The sequence below is a fragment of the Canis lupus genome, chromosome 4 (assembly GCF_048164855.1).
Source record: "Canis lupus baileyi chromosome 4, mCanLup2.hap1, whole genome shotgun sequence".
In the NCBI taxonomy this organism is placed as follows: Eukaryota; Metazoa; Chordata; class Mammalia; order Carnivora; family Canidae; genus Canis; species Canis lupus.
Window position 1 is genome coordinate 42,319,276 of NC_132841.1, and position 21,559 is coordinate 42,340,834.

A 21,559-nucleotide genomic window follows, 5' to 3' on the forward strand; every position below is an offset into this window, starting at 1 on the left:
ATTTATTTATTCATGAGAGATACAGAGAGAGAGAGAGAGGCGGAGACATAGGCAGAGGGAGAAGCAGGCTTCCCGGGGGGAGCCTGATATGGAACTCAATCCCAGGACCTTGGGATCAGACCTGAGCCAAAGGCAGACGCTCAACCACTGAGCCACCCGTGCCCCAATAGTGCCAATAATTAAATAAGACAATTAGTGGCAAGTTTTTAGCCTATTCCCTGGCACAGGAGAAAGACTCCACATGTTTTACCCGTGATGATTCTTATCTCCATCATCACTGTCATTCACATTTCTTACCTTCTGCGTCTCTCTTCTAAATGAGCTCCACGGATTGTTCATCTTGGCCACATTTATAGGATAATTCTTTCAAAGGAACCTAGTATTTAGCTATACCTTAATTCAAAGTCAGTGCTTCTGTAGATATTTATTTTTCTGAGTGGGAGTGAACATCATTAAAAAAATGTTTCTCTTTATAACATGATCTTAAATATTCCTTTACACAGGTGCTGTGTGTTTTGTTTGCTCAGGAAGTATATGACAACACACATACCCACAGGTCCAGAATGTCCTCTCTCTCATTCAACTTCCAAGTCCCCACTTAAGTCTCAGATAATTACACAACATCTTCTTAAAAAAAAAAAAAGATTTTACTTATCTATTTATTTGAGAGAGTAAGTGAGCATGCATGTGCACTTGTGGGTACACGGGAGGGGGGCGGGCAGAGGGAGAAGAGAGAGAGAATCTCAGGCAGACTGCCCGAGGAGCATGGAGCCCAACTCAGGCTCGATCTCATGACTCTGAGATCATAACATGAATGAAAACCAAGAGTCAGACGTTCAACCAACTAAGCCACCCAGGTGCCCCCCACGACATCTTCTTTGACTACCCTATCCGGAAGTGATTTCTCTCTTTTCCCTCTTTGCAAATAACTTTGTCATTGACCACTATTCCAGTGATTTGAAACACCAAGTGACCTCTCCCACCAATGGCAGAGCTTTTGAACAGCAGGGCTGTGCCCTGTAGAGCACAGTTAGTTATCAAGGGCTCTTCCAGGCCTTGAGAAGAGCTTTGGATTGACTAATGCCCCCAGCCCCCTGGCACCACATTTTATGGACTGCTTCCCAGGTGCTGGGCCTGGAATGAAATGCAAATCTCCTATAAGCGCACAACAACCTGGAGAGGCTGGTGCATTGAAAGTAGGGCTCCTTAGATTGTGTGTAAGATGGGAACCACGCATGGCCAAGGCTCCCCTCAGAAAGGCTTCAAGAAGGTACCTCCACATGACATAGTGTCACTTAGTGCAACAGAGCTTGATTCTTCCCTCAAATATCAGAGCTGATGGCTGTGTGTGTGTGTGTGTGTGTGTGTGTGCGCGCGGAGCATTGGCTGAAGTGGAGGACCTATGTTTAGAGACTGTGATGTTGCACAAATATATTTGCTTTTTTACACTGGATTCTCCCACTGCCAATGAGGTGCACATACTAGGAGAAGTGCCGGGGTCTGAGACCAGCTAAGAAAGCAGCAGATGCCCTGCTGCAGGGCCACTCCAGCGTATGTCCTCTTTGGGTAGAAGATACGGGGGGATCAGTGGTGACTAGAGTCTTTGGGGGAAACAACAGAAAATAGAGCCTCGGGCAGCATCAACAGTGGTCACTATTTGTGTGCCCTTAATTTTTTTCTCTTTAAGTTTGTCTAGTTAGCTGCATCTAAGGGTTATGTGTATATGAGACAATTCTTGTTTTCCCATTTTACAGATATGGAGACTGAGACTCCTAGATTTTTAAGCCCTTGCAGGAGGTTACGCAGCATGGAGATAATCTTACCAGAAATTGAACCTAGGTCTACCCCTTTCTCAACCCTGGGTGCCCAGCTCACTCACCGAGAATCCTCTCATAATTATACGGAGGCTGCTGAAGGAATGTCAATGTTGTCCTTTTGGGAGAGACTGAGGGATGGCTGGAAAGCATTAAAAGGCCATGCTCCTTCCCCCTGGCACTTTGCTGATGTGGGAGATCATGTGTATTTTAGGTCAACTGTCAAAATAGATTTTCATCTGCAAAGACCCGGCCCAGCAGGACTGCGGGACAAATATCTGGGTGCCAGGAGTTTTAATGGACACATACTTGGGCTCACACTGGAATCCAAGTCCCCTTCACTGCCTCTCCCACGGGGCGGGGCTGGCCGGGCCAGGGGGTACAATACCAACCCCGTCGCTCTCTCTACCTCCTCCAGCCACCAGAGCTGGGCTTCCTTGTTTACTTATTTAGAGCCGAGCAGAGGAAGTGGTGAAGGAAACTTGCTGAGTCGTTTTCTGAGAAGAGACCATATTTGTTCGCAGAGGAAGCTGTTGCTTTCTGGGATCTGGTTACAGCAGAAAAGCCCTGTGCTCCAACAAGGGTGTTCCAGACGGTGACTGGAAGTTGGAAGAGCCAAGAACACCTCCACGCTCTGGACTGGGGTTCTCCATCCATGGGTGCAGCACCCATGCTCAGCTTGTGAGTTCTGTCCTGGGAGAGCAGCCATGGCATTGAGGAACGTGCCCTTTCGCTCAGACGTCCTGACCTGGGACCCCGACAACCTGGCCGACTACTTCAGGAAGGTGAGTTTTGCTCTTTTGTGGGCGGGGAGGCTGGCTGCCCTCGGCGGGGTGGGCAGTGGCTTGAAGAAGGAGTCAGGCAGAACAGTGCAGAGAACTTCCAACCCCGTGGCAGCCTTACCAGTTGAGCGAGCACCATGTAGATGTCCATACACCCCTGAGTTTCTTGGCGATGAGTTCTGGGGAGAAGGGGTCCCTCCGATGGATGTGTATCTACTGAGCGCCGGGCTTGAGTGTGCGCTCTGCAGGCACTGTCCCATTTAACACTCTCCAGTATTGCGGTCCTCTGGGCTCAGCTGAAAGTAGGCTCAGGAAGGTTAAATGGCCGAAAGCCCCAGGGACTACGAGTGACAGAAGCAGGATTCCAGTCACGCGTTTCTGGCTTCAAAGTCCGTGCTCAGGGGACTCAAAACTGCTGAAGCCACTAATGAGATCAAGGCTGCTTACTAGAAAGGGGTGAATGGGGCCCTGGGCATGGGAGAAAGAAAAGGCAGGGCAGGAGGGACGGAGAAGGCTAGCACGAACAATACCAGAGATGGTGGCTGGGCAGTCATTGCTCGTGACCTGAAGGAGGGCTCCTCACGGAGAACAGAGTCTCACTGGAGCTTTATGAGGGTCTTGTGAAGCAGGTGGGAGAACTGCTATGAGCTCTAGGTTATGATCAGTTGAGATAGCCAAGGAAACTGAGGCCTGTAAGAGGAAGAGCTCTGCCAGCAGGGTCAGAGGCCAAGCCTGTGGCAGACCTGAAACTAGAGTGTTACCATCCTGCCTTCTGGCCCTGGAGGAGCTGCTCAAGGACCTGTGCTTGGTCATCTGCTGAGGAGACCACAGGTCACACATCTGCTTGAGTAGATTCCAAGCCACACAACTTGGGTACTCTCCATCCCTGTTCAAAAGATAAGAAGTCAGGGATCCCTGGGTGGCGCAGCGGTTTGGCGCCTGCCTTTGGCCCAGGGCGCGATCCTGGAGACCCGGGATCGAATCCCACATCAGGCTCCCGGTGCATGGAGCCTGCTTCTCCCTCTGCCTATGTCTCTGCCTCTCTCTCTCTCTGTGTGACTATCATAAATAAATAAAAATTAAAAAAAAAAAAAAAAAAAAAAAAAAAAAAAAAGATAAGAAGTCTTGTAAGGAACATCTGAGCTTCCAACACCCCAGTCCCTGGAGGATGGGATGGAATTCTGTTGACACTTCACATGGTTGTAAAGATGATATTTTAAAGTCAAGATTTTAGATGTCACTTAAGTCAACTTTCTGTTTTTTTTTTCCCCTGGGGGTGGAATGGGGCTCCCTGGGATGTATAGACACATGGGGTCTATATGATACCTAACTGCTCCCCATCAACCTAAAGAAGAAACATGTGGAGATATAGAATCGAGTGTGGCATGAAAGATGTGTAGCCCACAGATCCTGTTATTTGCTGCTTTGTGTGTATCTTGTTTTTGTTCTTTCCTCCAAAAGGTCACAATAAGCTTAAGCTTCAGCACTGTGGGTACAAAGATGCTTGAGACAACTGCCTTTTGAAGTATTTTTCTTAAATGTAGACCAAATAAATTAGGGCAAGAAGACGAAACTTGCCAAGATGCTGTAAAGGGCGTGTTACCTCAATTAAAGAAAGGAGAAAATACTGAGAATTGGTGAGAGAACCCTAGGAACAGACTGAGATGCCCAGACAGGTCCTGTCTTCAGTGTGAGAAGAACTACACAACCTGGTCGAGTAATAGCAGAATCCATGGGCAAATCTCCCCTTAGTGCAGGGAGGTGGACTACAGGTCAGGGGTGATTTAAACAAATCCCTCACCAAAATGATGGTAGAATGAGGAGATCGAAAGGAATCTGTGCCGGCCATCTGCTTGAGGTGGGGGAAGGGAGAGCTGCTTCTTGGAGACCTCAGACCCTGGGACCCATCTGCAGCACTGGGACAGTTTCATTCTTCATAAACCGCCCCCCCCCAAAAAAAAACCCAAACCAATCCCTCATCAAAATGATGGTAGGATAAGGAGATCGAAGGGAATCTGTGATTCGGGAAGTCTCAGCCCCCACAGACTCAACTGCAAATCCTAGGAACCTTGATTTCTCCAGAGAGAAAACATCAAGTGAACTGACCATGGAGTCATTTGGGAATGGATCTTAGTCATCAAATATCCTGTTCAAAGGATCCATGAGCAGGTGCAATTTCTAACAAAGCAGAGAGGTTGGGCCTCTTCGGAGACACTTCCCAGCCAGCCCTGTAGTCAGACACTTTGCTCTGAATCCTGGCTCTACCACCTGCTAGCTTAGTGACCTTCCTTTCACCTCTCTCTGCCTCAGCTACTTCACCAGGAAAAGAGAGATGCTAACAGCAACTTCCCTCATGGGATTGTTGAAAGAATTAAAAGAAATATGGTGTGTGAAGCACTCAACAGATTGAGGGGCCAATTCATGTCTGAAATTCCCTTTTTTGCTCTGTTTACCGGACCCTAGCTGCGGACGTTTATGCAGATTGACAGGCCTTTGTGTCTTCCTATCTTAGATATGTGTAGTTCATCCCCTGCCTAGAATAGAAGTCCTCTCTGAGGACTGAGGTCATGTTTTGGATTTCTTTAACCCCTCCAATTTCTTTTGACTTGGCAGGAAAGCATTCCTGGGCCATGCAGTGGAAAGGCATTGACTCAGAGCCATTACTAATCCCGGTTATGTTCCCAACCAGCTGTGTGACCTCAGACCAGTCCCTTCCCCTCTCTGAGCATCAGCTGTCCCGTCTACAACAACAGTACCTCCTCTAGACTACCAGAGCTGAGTGCTCGTAGAATCCCCTATATGCTTGCTAAAAATACGAATTCTAGCCCCCAGGCCTACGGATGCTTTCCTGGTATCTGGTTACTGGATCAGAATCAACTTCTAGAGCAGCCCCAGTCTGCAGAGCTATCTGTGTATGTAGAGTCAAACCTAGCAATCTGCAAAATCAGAGCTGTATCTGATAATGATGACAGTAAATGATGAATTAAAGGCAGTTAAATATTCCAAGAACTACTTCTACCTCACTGCATGGAAATAGAAGGGATGATCAGGGTGCCTCAAATGTTGCTCACATTCCAACTTGACCTCTAAATCAGCTTTTTCTGATAGTTTTAAAGTTTATCCCATCCTTTCAAGCCAAGAAATTACAACAATTCTATTCACTTTTTAGATTGATTGACCATTAAAAAAAAGACCAAGATTTGCCCCCAGAAGAAGGTTGCCACAGATTGTGAGCCTCATACTTTGACAAGAACCAAAGGTTCTCCAGGACAGACATTTCACTTTAAATACTCCAGCCCAAAGTATCACATTTGGAGATGTTTCAAATGCAAATTCTCATGCTGCTGAAGACAAGGTGAAACAGAAAACTGAGATTAATAACAGATGTGACTCTTTGGGAAAGCAACCAAGATCGTTCCTGTGAATCTTATAACTCTATTCTGAGAATCCAGTTTAATTTATCTTAAATAGAAAAAAAAAATGTGTGTAGAAGGATATCCATGATGTTCTTTCTATACTCTGATCCGGATGGTGTATTAAGGTACACTTAAATTTGTTTGCTTTACTTACTGTAAATTATCATGTTACCAACAAAGAGAGGACATTCCTGACAGAGACATTAAAGCTTTGTTCTGAAGCCCGATTATCACCTCTGTCACCTGCTACCCATGGACCTCATGCAAATTGCTTAGCCATCTGCACCTTTGTCTCTGGAAGATGTGAGGATTAAAGACTTAAGATTGGTTAAAATACACAGAAGAGCGCCTGCCAGATAGCAAGCGCTCAATTATCAGCAATTTCTGTTACCGTTATTGGAACAGTAGTTTGGTAAACAACCTAAATGAACAGCAATAAGGGAGTAGTTAAAGAAAATAGTGTTTAGAATAAGTTTGTGATAACATGAGGCAGTACCTATATTATCATTTTAAAGCAATTTTAAGAGAAAAAGTTAGGATAATAAGATTAAATGTGAAATTTAACCTCCATTCTGTTTAGAGATAAGCTCAGAATAAAGCACTGTAGGAAACACATCGAATGTTCACCAGGGTCATCCTTTGGTGGTGACACAATGGTTGCTACTTATTTTCTTTTTCTCACCTATTCCGTATGTGCCTAAGGAGCATGTGGCCAGTCTCTATAGGCTTGAGGACACTCTTTTTCTGTAGGGGTTGGCCTCAAAACCTTAGACCGGGGCAATTTCTCCATTTCAGAGAGTCCCAAGGGGCAAGTGAAAGCAGAGTTGAGGTAGGGATGGGGCCCTTCTATTAGACTATGGGGGTAGGGGGGTGGGGGTCTGGCTAGCCACAAGTACCACAGATTGCTAAGCTTCTGGGCAGGCAAGTGAGGGGAACCAATGGGATGCACCTGCCTGCCACTGACAGCACCTTCCCCTCCTCTCTGCAGCTGAACTACAAGGACTGTGAGAAGGTAGTGAAAAAGTATCACATCGACGGGCAGCGGTTTTTGGTAAGTGCTGACCACTTCGACACAGTGAGACCAAAGCTGCTCTACACTCTAACCAGTCATGGCCAGGCCAGCTGGTCTACCTAGTTCATGGGGATGCGCAGCGTCAATGCCCTCTTCAGGATCCGCACACAGCCCTTTGCCATCTTCTGAGGTTCTCTATGCCCTCTGCTGTCATCACCTCTCACGATACTACTATTCTGGATACCTTCCAGGTCTTTCCCTGATACCATGGCACATTCTAAAGTCAAAGTATAAGGAGAAATCCAGATACAGTTCACACACACACACACACACACACACACCTTAAAAATCTTTTCAAATGACATCCATACTTTGAGAAAAGCCTAAGGGAAAAAAAGACCATCTGGGAGAACAGAAGATTATTTTTTCCCATCTCTCACGCTGGAGTACATACTCACTGAGTGGAATACGGTGTGAAATCACCCTCATTATTTCATTACATACCTCTTTCTCTCTATCAAATTCACATAGTTGGTTTTTTGCCAATTAAACACATATGTGATAGGACGCTACTCCATTATATTGCCAAGAGCTTTAATATAGTACTAAAATGCAGTCATACATGGAGGATTAATCCTTTGAATAGAAAGAGATGCAGCTCTGACAGGTGGTAGGTGGCTGGGAGGTGGTCTGAGCATTTCCCTTGAAACGCCACCTTTGTCTGTGGGTGAGACAGACCCTCTCTACCAATCTACCCATTTCCCATCTCATGCTTCTTTGCCCTTCAAAAAAGAAGTGGGAATAGGACCTCAAAGTTCTCTTGGGTAGATGCTCCCAGTTGGAGTTGGAAGGAGGGCAAAGTAAGTTGTGTTTCCCTACAAGCCATGGTCAGCATCCTTGAGGTCAGCAGCCATGAGACTTCAGAGTTAGAAGGGGCCAGAGAGGTTACGAACTCTAACTTTCCACCTGGTACTCCAATCCATTTCCCATATCATATCCCTACCACTAACATCTGCTTGAATTCTTTTAGGGATGGTGAGCTCACTACCACACATAGTCCTCTTCCTTTCTAGGCAGCTGTTAAGTTTCATGCTGAGACCAAACTGTGCCCTGTTGGTCTCAGTTTTTCTTTCATGTGCCATGTAAAACACGTTTAGTCACTGTTTCACCTAAATCATGCATGAATTCACCCATCCATTCATTTCACAAGCATTTTCCTGGGCTCCCTTTACGTACTGGACCATGCCACATCCTGGGAATATAGAGACGACTAAGGTGTGATTTCGGCCTTCCAGAGCTTGATTTATACAAAAAAAATCGTAGAATTTTTTTTGTATAAATTCTCAAAAAAAAAAAAAAAACAACAACAGTTATCTTGGGAAGGCTCTAACCACCCCATTTGCAACCGAGGAAATGTGTACAGAAGAGTGATGTGAATTTTCTAAGTCCCATACCTAGTCATTGAACTAAAGCACACATTTAATTTACTCTAACACTGCATGAATTTTTAACAATGTTATTTCTTCATACTGAGCCTTGAGCCTACACAATATCTGGAGTTTTGTTGTTGTTGATCTTGCACATTAGTACTAAATGTAAATACTTCCTTCTGGTACCTTTACCACCAAGAACTAAGATCTGAGACTTACTAGTGTTGAGTGGACAGGGAGTAAGACATCTTTGAGGGTGGCCCTGCTTGCAGCCCTGATGCTCTAGCTCACCCTGAGCAAGCAGTTGCCTTCTCAGGGCCTCTCTCTTCTCCTGAGAAGGAGCACGTTGGACTGGGTCACGGTGGGTGATAGACCCTTCCAGTCCCCCCAGCACTCTGTGTGTGAACCTCAGGCCTGCTAGGATAGGATTGTTTAAGTGGGCTGAGAAATGGTATCTGAGGGGCTCTGGCTCCTCTGCTCCCATATCTAGGACCCATCGGTCCCTGGAGACTGCAGTAGAGTCTCCTCATTGTGTGACCAGAAGGAAGTGGAAAGAAGTACCCTAGGCACCAGGAGAGCAGGGGGCAGAACCTTGTGCCTGGCCCTGCAACTGGGAGGCTGGGTTTCAGCCTCCACCCCCAGGTGCTCTGGGTACAGTGTGAGCTCCGATCAGAGCTCTAATTTCTCATCTATCACTCCTGTGTTTTTTTTTTAAAGATTTTATTATTCATTCATGAGAGACACACACACACACAGAGGCAGAGACACAGGCGGAAGGAGAAGCAGGCTCCAAGCAGGGAGCCTGACGTGGGACTTGATCCTGGGTCCCCAGGATCACGCCCTGGGCTGAAGGTGGTGCTAAACTGCTGAGCCCCCCGGGCTGCCCAACTCCTGATTTTATAATATCCAGGGCCATTCTGCTTTTGAAGGCAGCAGCGGAAGTCCACATTCTCTTTGTCTCTCTGTCCCTCTTTCTTTCTCTCTCTTCATTTTTTTTTTTTAAATTTTTTTTTTTTATTTATTTATGATAGTCACACACACACCCACACAGAGAGAGAGAGAGAGGCAGAGACAGAAGCAGGCTCCATGCACCGGGAGCCCGATGTGGGATTCGATCCCGGGTCTCCAGGATCACGCCCTGGGCCAAAGGCAGGCGCTAAACCGCTGCGCCACCCAGGGATCCCTTTCTCTCTCTTCATTGCTAGTAGGTCCCTTGCATCTGTTTTGCTGCTATTTTGGTTTCCCAGTGAGAAGAGTAGGACCTTGTCTGGTGGGGAAGGGGGTGCCATACTTCCATACTTCAACCTTCTGGAAGTAGGTTGAAAGAGAGGATGAAAAGTGTTTGGGAGCATGTCAGTTAGGAAGGCATATGGGTGCCTATAACAGAAACCCAACCACAGTGGCTTAACAAACAGGGGTTTATCTTTCTCAAGTGATAAGGAATCTAGAGTAGGCACCAGGGGCTGGTGAGCTACTTTAAGAAGTCATCACGAACCCAGACCCTGTCTAGTCTATGGAAAAAGCTTGTGGCTTCTGTTCGACTCATTGCAAGTTGGCTATGCCACCTCCAGACCTCACACTTCCATTTCAGGCAGGAGGAGGGGCAAGTAGGGCAAAGATTAAAAGGCACAAAACTGCATGGGTAATGACTCTCCTTCTTTTAAGGGGAGTAGGAACTTCTCCAGAAGTTCTATCCAGTAGACTTCAGGTTATATCTCATTGGCCACAGCAGAGTCCCGTAATCTCCGTTATCTGCAAGGAAGTGTAGGGTGTTAAGTATTTTGGACATGGAACATTTACAGCCCCAAACAAAATCCAGGTGAAGTCAGTAAGGGAGCAAGAGAGAGCAGATACTGGGTGGGCAGGCAGCAGTGTCCGCACGTCGCTTCCCCAGGCAGGGCCCATCTGGAGGGCATGCTCAGCACCTAACCACGCTCCTACAAAGGTACAGGTGATCCTAAAGGTAACACAGAGTTGCTGGAGGTTTAAGGAGGAGGTAGAGGAGGGCTGACATCACGTGGCAGAAACTCTCTGAAAATCCCATTGGAACATCCCTCATTTTTCCTGCTAGTTCCTGTCCCTGTTCTAAAGGCCTTTCTCTTTCCTAACATCCTGTTCCTCTGTGTCTCCAACCTGTTCATGTCCCCCTTCCCCTTCATGCTCTTCTTAGATTCCCTCAGCCTACATCCTCAACTAAGCCAAACAGAAGGTAGTGGCCAGCTGCCCAGCACGCAGCCACCAGCCCTCAGGCAGCCCTGTGCTCACTGTGCCATTCTGAACATGAGTCTCGGCACATCCCTGAGAGGGACTGGTGCTGGGGGAAGGAGGAGCCACTGCTTAGGGATATTGCAAATAAAAGAGTGGGAAGCCTGGGTCGCACAGTCGGTTAAGAGTCTGATTCTTGGTTTCGGCTCAGGTCATGATCTCATGGTGGTGAGATTGAGCCCCAAGTCCAGCTCCACACTCACTATGGAGTCTACTTAAGACTCTCTTTCCCTCTCCCTCTGCCCCTCCCCTTCTTCTCTCTCTCAAATAAATAAATCTTAAAGAGAGAGAGAGAGAGAGAGAGAAATCAAGAAACCTGACCAAAAGCCTGATTGTCTCAGGACTCAGAGCAAACCCCAGCACCAACCCTGCTGCCAGGTGTGCTAAGGGGGCAGGTGAGCCCGATAAACACATTGTTAAGATACCCTACCTAGCCTCTGCACCTCTGGCCTCAGAGGGGACCATGTGCCCTCTTCCCTATGGAGAACCTGCCAGGCAGCTTCCAGCCCAGAGTGGGAGCAGAAGCAAAACTAACCTCTGAGAGCCAGCCAGACTCCAGCTCATTAATATTTATTATTTATTTTCACATATGTTACTCACATAAAATTTATTATTCACAGAGGGTATGTCAAGCGCAGAGACAAACACAGGACACACATCATCTCGTTCAGTGCTCACAAGCCCTGAAAGGTGGCCCTTGTTAGTATTCTGATTCCTATTTTACAGATAAGGAAACAGAGGCTCAGAGAGCTAAGGGTATGCCCCAAATCAGAATGCTGCTAAGTGGATGGACCAAGATTCAAACCCAGCCTGTCTGACCCTAGAGCTTCCACTCTAACCCCTGTTTTCTAGCCTCAGTTAGAATGTCAATGGATCGTTTTCTATGGCTCAGCATTAGTTCCGTGGAAAGTATGCTCACCCTCTTTTCTGTTTCTGGTATTGGCACCCTGCCTCTCCTTCTTCGAGCACCTTCTTCTCTTCCTCTTGCCACCTTGTCCCCGGGTCCCTCAAAGGGATCAGATGTGGGAAGAGGGAGGTTTGCAAGAAGAAAATTAACCATGGATGCCACAGAGTAGGGCTTCAGCCCCAGCTCCATCACCTGCAAGCTGAAATTCCTTTAACATCCCAGAGCCTCAGCTTTCTCATCTGTAAAATGGGAACACTGATGGTTTCTAAATCACAGGATGATGTGAGGGCTAATCAGGGTGAGAGTAAGACAGAGCCCCAGAGTCAGTTCTTCACAAATATTTCTTTCTCCTTTCCCCCTCTCTGTTCCTTCAGGAAAGCCTCTTTATTGCATCCCCACATCTAGAGAACACTACCAATAGCCCTGCTGAGAGAGGCTTTGGGGTGTGATGGTGGTATAAGGGCCCCGACCCCTTCTTCAGGCTGGCTTCTCACAGCTTCTCCATATGGAAACTGAGAGGGACCCTGAAGTCTGGGGTAAGAGCTTAGGAAGGGGTCACAGCATGACCAAATTCGGCCCACAAAACAAAACAAGTTGTTTGGTTCTACAATTTAGCTCTCATAGTGTTTGTGTGTTTGCTTAACTTAAAATTATTTGTCAATACTTCAAACTCAGGCAATTTCACATAAAATCCAGACTTGGGGATTCCCTTTGGAAAAAAGTATATCTGGCAACACCAGGCCCACAGGCGTTTTATGCAACATCTAGAAGGTGTCGCTTTGCTTTGGGTAGGTGGGGGAGGTGTATGCTTTGGGTTGCTGTGGTCCTGGCTACTCCCTATTTCTCACTTTCTCTACTCACCTGGCCCAGGGCCCTTCCTGTGGATTGTAACCTGCCCATGTGTCTTCATTTCAGAACTTGACAGAAAATGACATCCAGAAGTTTCCTAAGCTCCGGGTACCGTAAGTACTGCCCCTGATTCCTTGTTTGGGGAAACAGAGGTCGGAGTGGGAAGTAGTCCAGGGAGAGCTGAGACCCTCACTCTGTCACTGTTGGTTTACACTAGGAAAGTGAGCAGGAAGAGTAGAGGCAAGGGCAGGGGATGGGAAAGAGATGTGACATGATACATGGAGAAAAAGAAGTAACGGATCCAGCCCAGCTGGTGTGTTGGCTGCTCTTGCCAAAGACAAGCCTGATTGGGGACTGTGTTTTCATTTCCTCTCTACCAGTGGGGAGACTTGGGCACCAGAGTCATGAGACCTGTTTCATGACGGTGTCATCACCAGAACAGTGATTGCTTAAGCTTTCTAGACCTCAGTTTCCAACAACTTAGTAAATGACAGAGTTGGACTAGATGAAGAATGACAATGGACATCATTCTGGCTGTCAATACCAATTGCTTGGATGGCTTCCAGGGGCACAGTCTTAAGAATCCTGAGGAAGGGAAGTGGGATGTAATGACTGACGTACACCCCACATGGGTGCTGAAATGAGATGCATCGTGCACCTCTTACCATGTGTTTTCATTCCTCTAGGAAATGTCTCACATACTCAAAAGCTTACTGGAGCCAGGCAGGTGATGTAAATATGTAAAATGTGCTAGGTCAAAAAATATGAAGTCCTATCAATTTCTCTTTCATTTTACCACCTTTGGATAGACTATGAAGAAATATTTCTCTACTCTAAGAAAAATAATAGTACAAGTATGATGATAAAAGAGGTCATCAACACAAAGCCTCACTGTTGTTGAAAAAATAGGGGTCGTGGAGACTGTGGCAAATCAGAATGATGATTTCTATCTGAAGAGAGCTCCAGTCCATATGGACCCAATGATGTCCAATCTTTGAAATTATCAAGTCACTAGAACTATCAGTTTTATGTAATATATTCTTCATATACATAATAATAAGTATGTAATAGAATATATTTTTGTGTATATGTATATACATATATATACCTGGTCCTTGAGAGCATTTGGGTTTGCATCTTCTGGTCCCCATACAATAGTAATACTTCATTCATTTAAGGAACTGCTACTAGATGCCAATATAATGTGTCAGGCCTTTGTTACTTAGGCTACAGACATAAGGAACAGATTCCCTACCTCAGGACACTCACATTCTAGAGGGAGGGTCAGAAATACAAAACAATCATACTACGATTACGATGGTGCTGTGGCACATGCTGGTACATGTTCCTCAGGAGTATGAAAGGAAGAGTCAACTTTGGCAACAATGCCAACAATGGCATTCAGGGAAGACTTTGGGGAGGCAAGGAGGCTAAATTGGATTTTGACATATACCAGAAATGGTCAGATAAAGAATGGGTTGAAGGACATTCTGGGAATATGTTGCAAAAGCATGGACACCAGGGAGTTTAATGAAACTGCAAGTGGGTCAGAACAGCTGGGGCACACACAGAACAAAGAGGCCGCAGTAACTGGTCACAGATGAGAAGGATCCTGTGAGCTGTCCTAAGGAGTCTGAGAAGGGTGGGGAGGTGAGGGCAGAAGGGAGCACACAGAGGTCAAACTGGTGTCTTGGCTTTCTCCAGGGCAGTGTAAAACACAGCAGGGTGGGGGGCCCAGCTGCAAGCAGGGATACAAGCTAGGGGGTAATGGGCATGACCCTGCTAATGGAGTAGGAGCCTCAGGGAGGGGCGTGGCCCTGCACAGGCAGGGTGAGGGGATTTAATCAGAGCAGTGGAAGAAAAGAGATAAGGAAGGCACTTTCAGCTCGGAAGATTCTGTTTTATCTTAGGGCTGAGCTCACTTGCTGTCTGGAGCTATGCTTGAGTGTCTGGAGAAGGAGGAAGGTGAGACATGGTTGCTAGTGTGGAAGGCGGACTGTAAACACTCATGTTGTGGGTGTGGTAGAGGTGGGGCATTTCTTTAGCCTCCAATGCACGCATGTGTGCTCCAGGCAAGCTAGGAACCTGCCCATGGAACACGGAGGTGAATGGGGAGTGCTGGGGTAGGCGTCTAGAGAAGGTCCTGGTTGTCTTGATTAGGAAACTCTATGGGTTACTGTCCCTCTTGACAGACATAATAACCTGTCCCAGCTCTATTTATAGAGAACTCTGTGGCTGGGATGAGTCCGTAGTCCACTCCCAGTTTCCCAGTCTATAAAATAAAGGAATATGACCATGGAGGCTCCCTCTTCTAAAGGTTATAATTTTAGGTATGAACAGGCAGACAGAAGAGCTTAGTGAGTAAAAATGTAGGCTCTGAGGTCAGACTACTTGAGACCCAATTCTTCCATTCACTAGCTATGAATCTGTGGGCAAGTTATCTGGGTTCCTCAAGCCTCAGCTTTCTCATCTGTAAAATGGAGATCTGTAATAGGAGAACCAACCTCAGGGAGTTAGCAGGAATGTTAGAGAAGATAATGGGGGAAATAATAGTAGGCACTGAACGAGTGTTAGCTGTTTCCATTACTTTACACAAAATCTCAATGAACACAGTTCTAAGTTTTTATTAATCATGCTATGCTGTCAAAGGAGGGATTGAAGACTTAAAAGGCATGGGTTTTGGAACAAGAGAGAGCCAAGTTCTAAAGCAAGCCCTGCCTCCCACCAGCCATGGGACCTTGGGAAAGTCCCATCGATCCTCTGAGCCTGTGTCCTCACCTATTTTTAGGGAAAAGAACTAGCTCTTGGGAATGCTGGATTTTAAAGGAGGCAGCCCACATAAGCTGCTTGGTATTGTGTAGTTATTCAATTGTATAGGATTGTTCTGTTCCCTTGTACATAGGTTCATTTGCCATCATCATTACCCTAAAGGGCTATGGGAAAGAAACTGTGTTTATGTACAGCAGACCAAAACAAGATTGCACTCCTCTAAATATCTTGATTTTCTTTCCCCATGCTTAAAAAAAAAAAATCTCTATTAAGTAGATTTGTAAGAAGGCAGATTCTGGTGAGGAAGGCTTTGTCTGCAGATATAGCTACTCCCTCGGACAGTTTCTCCCAGAGACACCCCAAATACTGAAATGGAGGAGAGTTTCTAAATAAAACAACAAAGCAGGGCCGCCCTGGTGGCTCAGCGGTTTAGCACTGCCTTCCGCCTGGGGTCCCAGGATTGAGTCCCGCATCGGGCTCCCTGCATGGAGCCTGCTTCTCCCTCTGCCTGTGTCTCTGCCTCTCTCTCTGTGTCTGTCATGAATAAATAAATAAATTCTTTAATAAAAAAATAAAAAATAAAACAATAAAGCCTCCTATATAGGGAGGGGCTTAAAATCCATGGTATAGCTGAGCCTTATCTGGCTAAATTGGAATACAATAGAATACATGTTAAAATGTATGTTAAAATCTGCTGATGCTTATTTGGAGCTTATTTTAAAAATGTGATGAGTTTTGTATTTAAATCCATAGTGTAACTTAAAAAAATAAGAAGGGAGTGATGCGGTGGTGGTGTAGCCAATAGATAGATGTTGGATGGGTCTATATCATGAGTTCCCATTGCACCCATTACCGAGAGTGGAATTGGGCTAGGAAAAGCTAACTCCTATCAGAGAGGGGATGCAGTAATATCTGGTTATTCGTCAATCCTCCTGTGAAAGCTGCAGGCCTTCTAACAGCAGAGTCAAGTCTACCTGAGAAATAGTAGGGAAAAAAGGAGGAAGTGAGGACCAAGGGAGGGACCCAGAGATAAGTGGGCCTTTCCCAGGCCCCTCAAAAAAATGTGACCATGCCTTCCCACAGAATTGCTACAGTGACAGATCTGTCTCCACTTTCTCCCATTCATGGGCTAATCTCTGTCCAGGGAGCCAGTCCTCCCCACAGGGGAAGTGCTTCCTCTCAACTGACGGCCACTCCTTCTCCACCAAAGTAAGTCCTGAAAACTTGACTTCCCAACTCAGTTCCATATTGAACTTGCTCAAGTGGCCCTCGACAAAGCCCTCTCTCAGTGTCTTGTTTCTTTGGTGGTAAAAATGGGAACAATCTGCCTACCACAGAATAAGTGTGAAGTGACAATAAAATATTAGATGTTAAAATTATAGGGGGGGGGTATAAAGCTGAGGAGCAGGGAGACCATGCTAGGCCTTCCCACATGTGGTTCTCCCCTGAGGCCTGTGATGATGGTGAAAGGCACCTCCCTGAGTCCCAAGACCCACACCTGGCTTCTCATGTCACAAGGACAGAACTTCTGGAGGCCTGGCTCTTGGGTCAAACCCTGTGCTCCTTTAAAGAAGGATGGAATCTATTTGCAGTGACATGGATGGAGCTAGAGGACATTATGCTAAGTGAAATAAGTCAGAGAAAGACAAATGCCACATGATTTTTTACTCATATGTGGAATTTAAGAAACAAAACTGGTAAGCATAGGGGAAGGGAAGGAAAAATGAAATAAGATGAAAACAGAGAGAGAGAGACAAACCATAAGAGACTCTCAATCAGAGGAAACAAATTGAGGGCTACTGGAGGAGGGTGTGGGGTCACTGGGCCTGGGCATTGAGGAGGGCATGTGATGTCATGAGCACTGGGTGTTGTATGCAACTGACGAATCACTGATGTCTACCTCTGAAACTGGTAATACACTGTATGTGAACTTGAATTTCAATAAAATCTAAAACAATAAAAAAATTAAAAATAAAGAAGGATGAAACGCAGAGCAAGAGCCAGAGGCAGTGTGACAATGTGTGCTGGGTGCGGGTGGAAGGACTGAGATGGGGACAGAGGACTGGCGGGCAGTGAGGCCGACTGGGAGCTGGAGGGGTGTGCTGCAGGAGAGCACAGGGCCGACTTCACCTGAACCTTCTGGGTCTGGGAAGGTGGGGTCCTGGGAGGGAGCAGCGTGCCCTCTGAAATCCAAGTCCAGGGAATAAGGCTCCCACCGAGGGATGCCGGGAGAGGGAGAGAAGGAAAGCTGTCTAAAGCTCTTACTGAGAACTCTGGTGAGAAATGTGTGTACACTGTAACACGAACACATGCGACAACGTGGGCACCAGAGAGATGCCTCCTGAGTGACCTATTCTTTCGCTGTGCTAAGGGCTCTGGTACGTCCTCTCCCGCTTCCTTCTGCCCTGGCCATCCCTTCTCTCTCCCTTCCCTCCTTTCTGCTGGCCTTTCTTTGTATGCTTTCTTTCTTACTTCTCTGTGACCAGCAAAGTTGATTTCAAAACCCAGAGTGGACCTCTACTTGCTCTTGGTAAAGCACAAGAGACCGATGAAAAGGAGGCCGTGTCCTCCTCCCGCATCTCCTCCCCCTCCTCCCCCATCTCCTCCTCCCCCATCATCTCCTCTTTCATCTTCTCCTCCTCCCCCATCTTCTCTCCCTCCTCTTCCCCATCTAGTCCTCCCCTCCTCCCCCTCCTCCTCCTCCCCCAACTATCCCCCCACCTCCCCCTCTTCTCCCCCTCCATCTTTTCCTCCTCCCCCATCTCCACACCCTCTTTCCCCCTCCTCCTCTCCTTATCCTCCTCCTTCCTCCTTCAAATTAAAAAAAAAATTCCAAGAATAGCAAGAAAAAAGATTGATTTCGTAAAATTTACAGACTATAGGAATCACCAGGAAATTGGTTGGTGTCACTGCTCCCAGGCCTCACTCAGCCCTGTAGGTTCTGACAGGTGAAGTCTACAGTGAGCCTGGTAATCTGTTTGTAACAGGTGTACCCAGTGTAATTCCAAAGTCAGGCTGGTCAGGGATTCCCTCACCAGGGCTAACTCTCTTACTTTGCTGGTGAAGAATTTGAGCCTCGGGAGGACAAGTGCCTTGCTGGAGGTCATGCAGCAGGCAAGGCTTATGGGGCAGGATGCTGCAGTCAGACTCAGGACAAGGACCCACAGTCTGTGCCTCCTAACATCACCAGGAAAGTCCTGCGGCTGAGAAATCAAAGCCTGGCTGCCGTCACGTAGCAAGCAAGGGATGCAACCACCCTTGGAACCATCTTGCTGCAATGGCCTGACTTCCTGTCAGAGGTTCAGCCCCAATTTGGAGGCCAGCTTATCCCTAAAACAAGACAACGCAGAGAGAATTATGTCTACATGCTGCCCAGTCCCGGTGCTGAGTGAGGCCTGGGGTTTGCGGGGAGGAGGAGGAATGAGTCACCTCCGGCCGCTCACTGTCACTTGGTTCCCTGCGGGTGTGAGAGTGGGGGACTTTGAAGGTTCGCACACAGAGGCGGCAACCAGCTCTTTGCCCGGCCCACGGGCCCTGCCACCTGCCACCGGCCCACTCCCCCTCAGCAGTGGTCACAGCTGGCTCAGAAGGTGTTCTCAGAGGCCTGCCGACACACGGGGGCCCCGGGAGCCCCTGTTTGGCTGGCCTGGTGGGCCCGCTCTGCATTCTGTTGCCTCGTTGCTGCTCTTCTGTCAGGGCCTGCGGTTTGACATTTCCTTCCTTCGCCAGTTAGAGCCCCGAAGGCCTCCAGCCTGGCTGCTAAAGATACTGGTGAGAAGAGACACGCAGAGAGCGGGAGGTCCTTCGGGATCGGGATCAAAGCGGCGTGAGCCGGTCAGAGAGCCAGGCTCTTTGGGAGGGGCACCTTGAGGGGCGCCCGGCCCCACCTTCCTCAGCTCCTTGCTGCCGGGTCATCTGGGTGCCCAGCCTGCTGGTTTTCAATTGCAGCTGCGCCCTACCCGGGCGTCCCTGTCCTGCGCCCAGCCCCACCCCCATTGCCTGTATATATAGACAACACTTACCTAGAATTTCACTTCCCTAAACGTTCAGCGTTTGTCTGTCTTTCCACGGGCATGTTAAGCTCCTTGAGATCCGGGACCTTTGCTTTGTTCCTCGAGGCTCCTGAGCTCTCAGCAGAGTTCCTGGCGCTTTGAGGGCCCTTCCCGCATACTGTTGGGTGGAGCATGCCTGCTGGGAGGGCTGCTGCGGCCACCACTGCTGCCGGATGTGGCTGGGATGCCCACGCCAGCGGGGTTCCTTTGGTGCCTCTGGAGGATGTCAGGGGCAGGGAGGAGAGGGACTCCCAACAGCTTCTCAAAATGATTGCTTAAAGGAAACAAAAGATGTGTGTCACAAGCGCTCCAGTGGCGGTGTTCTCAAGAGGTCACCGCAAAGTCCCCACTCCCTCTTTAAAGCATCTCCTCCCGGGGTGTGAAATCCTAGCAGCGACATTACAATGGAGGACAAAGACTTGCCCTCTTTACTGCTTGGTTCCCTGAAGTCCCCAGGGTGTTTATAAAATGTATCCTGTCGTTTGATTGACGGAGAAGGGCTCAGAGCAGCAGTTCCCTGAGACCATGGCGAAGTGGGGGGCGGGGGGTGGGAGCCTGGGGGAGTGATGAGGGAAGCAGGAAGTAGTGGATGCAAAGGGCCACCTTTGCTAACTTAGCAATTCTGTTTGAGGCCAGACTTGCTACCTTGAGATGGTCACTCAGCTGCAGGAATGTTGATCGTGGCTCATTCTCAGATGGGCCACAGGCTCAATTGCATCGGCTCCTGGGGAGCTTGAGGCATAGAGGAAATTAACACGAGGCTATGTTAGGTTGGAAATCGGGGAGTCTGGCTTCAGGGGCGGGTGTGTTTTGTGGGGAGGGAGGGCTTCATCACTAAACTGCTCTGTGAACCTCTGTGGCCTCATCTATAAAATGACCTTGGGTTAGATCATCTTTGAGGCTCCTCCTAGCTGCCTCCAAATCTCTAGGGAATACTGAGCCTGTTTACTAACGAGGGTTTCCTTGGTCTCAGCAGTGGGTGCTAAGGGAGGCTGGAATCTCCTGTCCCGGAGACTTGAGAGACCCCGTGGACTGGACTCTTACTGCTGGATGTGCCTGAGCTGCAGTTCTGTTTGTGAAGGCCCTCCCTGTTGTGGGGTTTGAGGATTTGCTAGCTCACAGCACTCGAGGACTAAGAGCATCTCCAAGGGTCCTGGCCAAGGTTGGCCTCAGGACATGAGTGAACCGGGGAGTCTCCCACTCTGCCGGGTGTGCCCTGATTGGGAATGCTTCTCCAGAGTTTATAAAAAATCCATGTCACCGAGGAGGAGGCACGGGGGCGGGGGAGGGGGGAACAGGAGGGAGATGAAAGGAGATACAGGCCAAAGAACAGCTCACCCCAGAGCTCCCGTCAAGCTCTGCAATGAGCAGCTGATTCCTCCAGGTTTCAGAGGTGGTCTGAGGGTTCCTGGAAGCCTGACATCACCACAGGGATGTTAAACCAAGAGTCAGGGGACCTGAGCCCCAAGAGCAGTAAGACAATAAAATACACAGTGGCTGTATCAAGGTTGTAAGGCTACAGAATTTCTGAGAAGGGGAGCCAGGTGAGAGCTGGCAGGTCTTCACAGAGGGTCTGTGAGCTTCACTGAGGAGGCTGAGCCAGCACAGAGGGCCTGCTGGGCAGAAGCAGGGGACCGGAGAGGGGATGAAGGCAGCAACTGCTCGGGGGAAGTGAGGAGCAGACGCCCAGTGGAGAGGACTGGCTGGAGGCCAGTCAAGGAGGCTGGCCAAGGTTGGCCTGGATGTCCGATGTTACGCAGATCAGGGAATTCCAGGACTAATGGGAGAGTTGGACTGGGAGAGAGATGATGGTTTTGTCACCTTACCTGTCCTTTATCTTGTAGGATTCTCAGTAAGTTAAGTCAAGAAATCAACAAGAATGAAGAGAGAAGGAGCATTTTCACACGCAAGTGAGTAGGGAATCCAAGAGCCCAGTGACACTGTAATAAGACCCAGAGAATTTTCAAATCCAAGCGAGAGGCCCAGGACTGCTTTTGCCTCGATTTTCGACCTACAGCACTCCTTCAGGCCCAGGGTCCTGAAGCTGGTGCCAAGGAGGGAATTGGGAGCTCCTTTTCTTTGCCCTTCATCCTGCTTGTTGGCCTATGACTTCAGGGGAACTTCCCCCAAAGACACAGGCAGTCATGAGCTCCCAGTTACACCACCAATGTGACTCTGATAGGTTCTAGAATTTGGGGGCAGCTTGGCTCAGGTTGCTGAGCAGTCCTGGGAGGTGAGACAACCCCCTGTGGGGGGCTCCTCC

General features: G+C 48.0%; 1 protein-coding gene and 1 long non-coding RNA gene across 3 annotated transcripts in view; one reads left to right on the forward strand and one right to left on the reverse strand.

Annotated features, from left to right (window-relative positions):
• Positions 1 to 2,242: 2,242 nt before the first annotated feature.
• Positions 2,243 to 21,559, forward strand: part of LCP2 (lymphocyte cytosolic protein 2) — a 44,933-nt gene continuing 25,616 nt past the window's right edge. Inside the window, exons 1-4 of the mRNA XM_072824196.1 lie at positions 2,243 to 2,599; positions 7,001 to 7,063; positions 12,542 to 12,588; positions 21,141 to 21,206. Coding sequence (XP_072680297.1) covers positions 2,522 to 2,599; positions 7,001 to 7,063; positions 12,542 to 12,588; positions 21,141 to 21,206 — 254 coding nt within the window. The 5' untranslated portion in view covers positions 2,243 to 2,521. The remainder of the gene's footprint in view (positions 2,600 to 7,000; positions 7,064 to 12,541; positions 12,589 to 21,140; positions 21,207 to 21,559) is intronic.
• On the reverse strand, positions 9,859 to 21,464 carry LOC140632301 (uncharacterized). Of its 2 annotated transcripts, none has more exons than XR_012029821.1 (4): positions 21,123 to 21,464; positions 19,942 to 20,028; positions 19,267 to 19,570; positions 9,859 to 10,206 (listed from the first exon to the last, which is right to left on the reverse strand). It is a non-coding gene; the product is annotated as an uncharacterized lncRNA (long non-coding RNA). The 2 variants fall into 2 exon arrangements; XR_012029820.1 differs by lacking the exon at positions 9,859 to 10,206 and adding an exon at positions 18,083 to 18,574.